At 52.4% G+C, this 8,670-nt stretch overlaps 1 protein-coding gene across 1 annotated transcript; it reads right to left on the bottom strand.

Moving 5' to 3' along the window:
• Nucleotides 1-4,163: 4,163 nt before the first annotated feature.
• CHP2 (calcineurin like EF-hand protein 2) lies at nt 4,164-8,542 on the bottom strand. Its single transcript, XM_040257877.1, has 8 exons — nt 8,279-8,542; nt 7,794-7,866; nt 7,622-7,702; nt 7,364-7,494; nt 7,125-7,186; nt 6,035-6,157; nt 4,876-5,833; nt 4,164-4,686 (listed from the first exon to the last, which is right to left on the bottom strand). The coding sequence occupies exons 1-7, from the start codon at nt 8,343-8,345 to the stop codon at nt 5,780-5,782; spliced, it is 591 nt and encodes a 196-aa protein (XP_040113811.1). The 5' UTR covers nt 8,346-8,542; the 3' UTR covers nt 4,164-4,686; nt 4,876-5,779.
• Between the last annotated feature and the right edge of the window lie 128 nt (nt 8,543-8,670).

Below are 8,670 nucleotides of genomic sequence, written 5' to 3'. Positions count from 1 at the left end.
AGAAGGAAATGGCAACCCACTCCAGTGTTCTTGCCTGGAGAATCCCAGGGACGGGGGAGCCTGGTGGGCTGCCGTCTATGGGGTCGCACAGAGTCGGACACGACTGAAGTGACTTAGCAGCTTAGCAACGCTTGCTAATCTCCCTTTTTGACTTTTCTTTTTTTTTTTTTTGGTTCCTTTGTATGTATTGTGTTTGTATGGTTATTTTGTTTATGGCAGTTTGTAATTTACAGGAGTAATATTCAGTTTCCTTTATAAGCTCAAACACATAAATTTTTAAACAAGTCGATTCATTGGCAAATAATAAGTGAATAATGGCACAGTGCACAGAGACTGTATGGCAACAGTGCCGAGGGTGGCAAGAAAATCACTGACATTTGGCAGCTGCTGCTCAGAGCACAGGGCTCCCCGCCCATGTCATCAGGCACCCCCCTCCCCATGGAACAAATCCACAGGCTACTCTGTCAGAGTCGATATCAAGAGGGTGAGGTTCAACCAGTTTATACCACAACAGCCAGACGGACACCCCACCCTCCTGCCTGACAAAGGTCTCCAACCTCCTGAGCTCAGCAAGATACAGGGGATTTCAGGCTGAGAAAAGGTGGAGGCGGTTTACTCCCCCACCCACCAGAACAGCCAGTAGAGACTAGGGGAATCCCCCAGGCCTTCTGGGACCCTTATTGGTCAGGAGCACTAGTCACTGGTGGGCTTCCCAGGTGGTTCAGTGGTAAAGAATCCACCTGCAATGATGGAGACACAGGTTCGATCCTTGAGTCAAGAAGATCCCTTGGAGGAGGAAATGGCAACCCACTCGAGTACTCTTGCCTGGAAAATCCCATTGACAGAGGAGCCTGGTGGGCTACAGTCCATGGGGTCACAAAGAATCAGACACAACTTAGCGATTAAACAACTAGTCACTGACACAGAGCAGGTGTGGAACCAGAGCCTATGGGCCAGCGTTTCTAAAAGTTCAATCTTTGGACCTCCAATATCAGAATCATGTATTAAAAATATACATCTCCCTGGAGACTCACGAGCTCTCAAGTGGGGTCGAAGGGTCTGAACTTGTAAATCAGATGATAGTTACTGCCAGGAAAATTTGAGAAACATTGTAATGGGGAAAAGACCAACTATAAAGAATGGTTTCCACCCACCCACGCTCTCCCTCTCCTCTCCTTCTCTCTATGCCCAAATCTTCCCCCAGAGTGCCTGGAAAAAATAACTACTCAGTGAGATATATACCCTCTCCCTACCTTCCATTGGAGCCAAAATCCAAGGAAAACATCTCTCAATCAAAAAGTCTTTGTTCAAGCAGAAGTCCTAGGACAAACACCCAAAATTTCATCAGAAATCAAACATCCTCTTTGCCCCCTCCCCTCAGCTGTGAAACTTATCTGTCAGAATCACGTAATCAAAATGCGAAAGTCCAAGTGGGGTCAATGTACCACCTCAGATAATTCCACATTCCTAGAGCCCCAAAGGTGCATAGTCTTTGCATGACCTCAAATTCCCTGGACTCAGAAAACACCAGCTGCACAGACACCTAACCCAGGGGCTCCTTCTAAGTGTCCCATGGAGCACCAGCAAGAGGACCATGAGCTTGTGTTCTGGAAGGTCCGGCACATGTCAAGCTGAGTTTCTCCAGATTGCCCTGAGACAAGGTTTGGAGAGCAAGGTGTCTGCTTGTGAGGTGACCCAGGAAACACTGATAGGGGAAAGAGAGACAGGACAAAAGGGTGCCATAGGAATAGGCTAATGCCGTGAGCAACTGGGCTCAAACCTGCTGGAGAGTCTGAGAGTGAAGAGAACATGTCCCTGTTGTTCCACCTGAGAGGTGAGGAAGCAGGTATTTAGCTTTCAGCTTCTGTGAGAGGGGCTGGCTTAAGTGCCAGGGAGTCAGTGGCTGTGGAGGCAGCTCTCAACCAATGAGAGATGGACTGACTGACTGAAGTGGGGTCAATCGTGTCCAATGGATTGTGACCCCATGGACTGTAGCCCTCCAGGCTCCTCTCTTCATGGGATTTCCCAGCAAGAATACTGGAGTGGGTTGCCATTTCCTTCTCCAGGGGATCTTCCTGACCCAGGGATCGAACCCACGTCTCCTGCATTGCAGGCGGATCCGCTACCACTGACCCACCTGGGAAGCAATCCAGCATTCAGAACCAAGTAAGTGGCACTGGTGTCCACTAAGAATTTAGCAGTCTTTGCCCTTATATCCAGAGTCAGCCAGGGCTCCTTGAGGGTCAGTTGGAGTGCCAGCTTAGAAGCCTCCTGACCCCATCATTCTTTATCTTTTTGAACCATTTGCTGTCAAGGATAGTAGCTGAGATTTGCATTTCCATCCCTTTTGGGGGGTGTCAAGGACATTCTCTTTTCCAGGTCCCTCTTGTGTACATGTGGCACACTGATTAGGTCCTAGTTTCCTTGGCTTTCTGTCCCTCAATGGGAGCCAGAGGTCACTCACCAGAGTCAAGAGTCTCTGTGGGTGGTTAGTCCAGGTTCCTGTGCTGACTGGTTGATGTTGGAGGGCAAGAGCCAGTAGCTGGCCTTGCCTCCAGGCCTTTTTATCCTCTGCCTTTTGAGAGCAGCTCACAGGTCACCCCAGCCCACTTCTGGAGGAAGTCAGGTCACTGGTCTCATGCCTCCTTGGGACCCTTTCATGCCCAGGTGTCTTTAGTGCCTTTTCCTGAACTTGGACTGAGTGTACTCATTCTGTTTTTTCATAAGTACCCATGATCTGGGTTTTTTCTTGGTCTCACTCACCTCTTGGCTCACAGGGCTGCCCATGCTCCTTCACTAAACTGGAAGTGATGATGGAGAATCCTACTGTTGACCCCTGGAGGTCAGCAAGGACAGCAAGAAGCTCTGGTGCAGCCATGACATTGTGTACAGAGGTCAAGAGGACAGACCGCTGGCAAGACAGCAGGCAGGACTGTTGGGCTCCCTCTGGTCTAGGGATCCCCACTGTCCCTGGCATCCAGCAGCATGGGAGACTGGCCAGAGACAGCAGACAGACAAGTGTGAGTTTCAGTCTCTGATCCCCAGAAACGCCACAGTGGGAGGGACCCACTCAAGGGGGCACAGTCCAGATGACTGTGGGGGCTACGCTGGGTGCACACCACACCTGGGTACCGGGTTGCTGGGCAGAGCGGTTCTGAGTTCACCACCATTCTACCCCATAAGAGTGTACTCAGAGATTAGAGTCAGTCATCCTAACATGACCTTCCCAAAGCCAAACAGTCCCCCCACTAGAGCGAACTGGAGCCTAGGGGATCGGTGCAGGCCAAAAGGCCATGGTCTGCCCTATCTGGGTCACCAAAACTTGTTAGCAATGCCTTTGAGTCAGTCCTCACAGTCTTCCTGCTCTGTGTTGTTCGAGCCAATAAAATGAGACCAAGTTTGGTTCAGAAGCAAAAAAAAAAAAAATGTGGTATACACGTTGTTGTTATTGTTTAGTTGCTAAGTCAGGTCCAACTCTTTGAAACCCTATAGATTGTAGCCCGCCAGGAAAGCTATGACAAACCTAGACAAAGTATTAAAGTAGAGACATCACTTTGCCAACAAAGGTCCATATAGTCAAAGCTATGGTTTTTCCAGTAGTCACGTATGGATGTGAGAAGTGAACCATAAAGAAGGATTAGTGTCGAAGAACTGATGCTTTCAAACTGTAGTGATGAAGGAGACTCTTGAGAGTCCCTTGAATCTCAACCAACCTTTGAATCCTAAAGGCAATCAACCTTGAATACTCATTGGAAGGACTGATGCTGAAGCTCCAATACTTTGGCCACCTGATGTGAATAGCTGACTCACTGGGAAAGACCCTGATGCTTTACCCTGAAGGTAAAAGGAGAAGGGGGCACCAGAAGATGAGATGGTTAGAGAGCATCACCAACTCAATGGACATGAATTTGAGGAAACCCCAGGAGATAGTGACGGATAGGAACTCTCTGCAGTCAGAGAGTTGCACCCAGAGAGTTGGACAACTTAACGACTGAACAACAATCCAAGCTGATTAATTTTCAGAGATCTGCCGTACGATGTAGTACCTACAGTAAACAATAATATTGTGCATTAAAGCATGTGTTAAGCAGGTAGGTCTCATAGTAAATGCTCTTAGTATACATTACACTCTTTTAAAAAAAAAACAAAGGGGCACAAGGAAATTTTTGGAGATGATGGATGTGTTTATTACCTTGACCGTGGTAATGGTAATACAAGAGTATACGTATGTCCAAACTCACCAAATTGCATACCTTAATTATATGTAGTGTTTTGTACACCAATTATACCTCAATAAAGCTGGGGAAAAGTCACTGGCATACACAATAATGGTGAATGCCAGGCAGCTGATATGCTAATAAATGTTTACCAACAGGCTCTTCTAAGCAGAAAAGCCCCAGACTATTTCATCTGCCAGTGCCTATGATGTAAAGACTCCCAACACAGCAGTTTGAAGCCACCAAGTCTGACATCACTGAAGGCAGAGTCAGGAAGACAGAAGCACAGTTGGCTCCCATGTGCTGATACCAGACAACTCCAGCACAGGCCTGGGAAGGGATACAGGCAGGGTACCCACAGCATCTCCTACATGTACAGCCAGACTGCTTCGTGATGGACATAGGATCTCCAGATTTTTTGTGACTTTTATACTCTATTCTGTGAAATGCCAATGTTTGAACATCTTACCTCTGCCTGCAATGTGGGAGACCTGGGTTCGATCCCTAGGTCAGGAAGATCCCCTGGAGAAGGAAATGGCAACCCACTCCAGTATTCTTGCCTGGAAAATCCCATGGACGGAGGTGCTTGGTGGGCTACAGTCTACGGGGTCTCAAAGAGTCGGACACAACTGAGCAACTTCACTTCACTTCACTTCACTATGAGAAAAAAGGAAGTACTCCCCAAACCTTTTAATTATCTCAAACTCTAGGAAGATGTCTTCTTTATTATTTTTACATCACCTTTTCCCCAGCTACCCATCCTCATCACACTGGCAAATACCTATGAGAGCAGAGAAAATCCATTTAGGAAACCAGACTTTAAGCATCCCTCCACTTGGTCAACCCAACAGTAATGGAGACCTCTTGTTTTACTTGACCAATATCTTTTCCCCTTCTGTTAAGAGCCTTTCATTTTCTTGAAGCAACCACCCCTTACCCTGTCTTGAGTCCTCAGGCCTTACTTCCTGGTTTTAGCGGTTGGCACACGACACAGTCCTGGCCAAACAGAGAGTTCCATTCCCCTGGAGAAGGGACAAGGCTCCAGAGGGGCTAAGGACACTCTTTGCTTGGAACTGTTGAAAAAAGAAAACCTCTTCCCACTGCTAGGAGGATGGAATCCTGGAGCTGCGCGTGACCATCCTCCACCACAAGGAAAGAGCCCTCCTGAGAATGAATCCAACACAGAAGAAAGTTGAGATGAGAGACAGAGAAAAACTGAGTCCCAGTAGCATCCTTTGAGCCCTTGGATCCAGCTGTGCCTGAGACACTTCCAGACTTGCCCAGTTTTCTGAAGATACTTTCATACTTTTTCAATGTATGCGTCCATAAAATTCTTCTTTAACTTTGATTTGGGTTTTTGGTCACTTAAAACCGCCAAGATTTCTGGCCCATTCACAGATCTGAGATCAGGTGAGTTATACACATCCTTCCGGTTTTCTCTCCTTGGCCCTAAATAGAGCTCAGTGTAGACGTAAGAATACAGTTCACTGGGGCTGTGCCTCCCCGAGGATGAATCCCAAGCAGAACTGGTCCATGTAAGCTACCCAAAGGTGCAACAGGGGTCACTTCAGAATCCGGATGCTCATTTTCTGTTCGATGTTCATCTTTTCTAAGGACTGGGGAGGGCAAGATGGGTGGTAGTCAAGAGGCTTGAATTCCAAACCTCTATGCTTCCAACCTCCTTTCCCATTCCCGAGGCCCCATGTTTCCCTGGGGGCCCCCTCTCTTTATGCCCTCCTCCTTCCAACGTAATCCCCCATGTCCACCTGTCCCAGGGACTGCTGATCTCAGCTCCCCAGGCCTGAGGGCACCCTAACCTTGGCAAACTCCAGGAAGGACACAGCTCCATCCCCATCTTCATCTGCTTCCTGCACCGTGCGGTCGGCGATGCTCTCCAGCTGCTCTTCTGTCACCTGTACCCCAACCATCAGTCGGAGTGCCTGGGAGTTGGAGGAGACAGAGGCAGCCACAAAGAGGAGGCACAAGGGCCACGAGCACCAACCCCCAAACCTTGTCCACATCACCCCAGCTGTTAGTACCAATTTTGCAATCCATCCCTCCTTCACTCCATCCCATCCCTTTCCACCCCATCCCACTCCCTTCCTACCACAACCCCCAATAATTTTCATCACTTCTCCATCCAACCCCCCACGTGGCCTTCACTATCTTAGGTTCACCTCAGCAACATACAGCAAGCTCACTGCGTGCATGCTAAGTTGCTTCACTCGTGTCTGACTTTGTGCGACCCTACTAAATGTAGCCCACCTGGCTCCTCCGTCCAGGGGATTCTCCAGGCAAGAATAACTGGAGTGGGTTGTCATGCCCTCACCGGGGATCTTCCCAGCCTAGGGCTTGAACCCACATCTCTTGTGTCTCTTGTATTAGCAGGGGGGGTTCTTTACCCAACCTCCATCTATCTTCCACCCCCTTCCCCACCTCATCCTTCAGTTAGTCCCAAATCCATCCTCCATTCCATCACAGTGTTTCTCAGTCTCAGCACTACTGACATTTGGGGCCAGATAACCCCTTGTCATGGGGGCAGAGGGCCACCCTGTGTATTGTAAAATGTTCAGCAGAGTTCCTGACCTCTGCCTACTAAGTGTCTGGAGCACTGCCTCTTCCCCTTCTTCCCCTTCCCCTTCTTCATTCGCAACAACCAAAACTGTTTTTTAGACACTGCCAATATCATTCAGGGGGCAAAACCTCCCCCCCCCAACCCCCACATTGAGAGCCACTGATCTCTGTCCAACCTCATACCGAAATGTTCCCCATTCCATCTCCCAGCTAACCCACATTCCAACCCCACCCATTCCCATTACCCACCCAAGACCCCAGTCATCTGCATCTCCCACCCATCTCCCCATCCTCCACAACTGGGTCACATCTCTTGCCCCGCGTTCTTCCAACCTGCAGCATCTCATGCCTGGAGATCTTTCCATCTCGATCCAAGTCGTAGAGCTGAAAGGCAACTGGGAAGAAAGTGGAGGAGGGAAAGGATGAGTCTTCCCTGGTTCTCTTTCCTCAAAAGTTCATCTTGGGGGAGTGGGGGGGGGCGGGGATCCCAAAGGGAGTAGGAGGGGCCTGGGGCCTCCCATGGGGCGTGGTAAATCTGGGATCTCACTGCAGGGAGGGGGGCACAAACTCACAGCGAAGTTTGTTCATTCTGCTGTTGAGGGGCTCGGGTTCCTTGGGGTCCCGGTTTCCATCGTCCTCTTCATCCACAGGTCGAAAATGAGCCAGGACTCTGACAAAGCCTGGAAAGTCCAGTCGCAGACTCCTGGGAGGGGAGGAGGCAGGGGGGCAATGGGGCAGAAGCGGTGCTCACCGTGACCATCCCTCTGCCTCTGGTCTTGACCTCCACTGACAAGCTCTCACCTCCATCTTCCCACCCCTAGGAGGCTTACCCGTCTGGGAAGAAGCTGTCTATAATGCGGTCGCCCAGGGGGTTCACAGCCAGCGCCCCGATCTGCTGCAGATCCATGCGGCTGGAAGGACAAAGTTCAAAGAGGAGATGGTCAGGGAGGGGACAGGATCAGAAAGCAGAGGTGAGAGGTCAGAAGGCCAGCTCCTGCTTACCTCAGGTAGCCCTTGCCGGTCCTATCCAGCGCTTGGAATCGGTCGTAGAGGCGGCGCAGACTGGCCTGCGAGACTGCGGGGCGGGGAGGAGGGGCGGTAAGAAGGGGGTCGGGGGAGTAAGGTGGACGCTGGGGACGCGCCGGGATCCCGGGGCACGCGCCGTCCACCCGGCGGCCGCAGGGGGTGGACTGGGGGCGGAGGGCTGGCTGAAGGGAGGGCTCCCCGGGGCCGAGAGGGCAGGGAGGGGGCAGGCGTGACGAGACCCGGGAGATCCGGGAGACCAAAGCCACCCCTTCCATCCGCCTCAATGCCGGCCCGGGGCTACCGGGGCGCCCGCAAGCCCGGAGCCGGGACCCCTGGGTGAACGCGCCCCCCATCCCTCAGCGAGCCGGGCTGCCGGGATCTCCTAGGTTCCAAGTCCCGGGACCCCCACCGGAGCCGCCCGGGACCCCGCCCGGCCCCCGGACGCGGCGCGCCGCACTCACAGCCGGTCTCCCGCCGGAGGCTGTCCACGTCGGGGATCCTGGCGGCGTGGGAGCTGCGGGAGCCCATGGCTGAGCTGCCGCCGGGCCGCCCTCCTCCCCGCCCGCCGCCCAGGCGCGGCCGCCTCGTGGCCCCGGGGCCGAAGGCCGCAGCCTTGGCGGGGAGCCAGGCTCCTGAACCCCGGCGTTCCTTGCCTCCCACCCGCGACCCGGGCGAATGGAAAGCCGGGCCCAGGGTGGCGGGGTCAGCAGGGCGGGCGCGAACAACAGGCGGTTTCATCCCTAGACTCTGAGGTCGGGCGGGGAGGGGCTGGGCAGGGCTGGGCCCGCCCCCGCCGCGGGCCCCGCCCCCTCCCGAGGGTCCGCCTCTCCCCCCCGCGCGCGGGCCGGCCCCC

This window comes from Oryx dammah, unplaced genomic scaffold (genome assembly GCF_014754425.2).
Source record: "Oryx dammah isolate SB20612 unplaced genomic scaffold, SCBI_Odam_1.1 HiC_scaffold_2, whole genome shotgun sequence".
Lineage (NCBI taxonomy): Eukaryota > Metazoa > Chordata > Mammalia > Artiodactyla > Bovidae > Oryx > Oryx dammah.
Note: the sequence above shows the minus strand (reverse complement) of the source record. Positions and strands in the feature narration are given on the sequence as shown.

Bases quoted from the DNA above. Each gene is read 5' to 3' on its own strand.
- CHP2 (XM_040257877.1), bottom strand. From the start codon at position 8,345: ATGGGCTCCCGCAGCTCCCACGCCGCCAGGATCCCCGACGTGGACAGC. The intron at 6,158-7,124 runs GTTGGAAGAACG...TCCAACTCCCAG, and splicing joins CCAGGCATGAGATGCTGCAG to GCACTCCGACTGATGGTTGG. The intron at 5,834-6,034 runs GTTAGGGTGCCC...TGCCCTCCCCAG, and splicing joins CCTTCCTGGAGTTTGCCAAG to TCCTTAGAAAAGATGAACAT.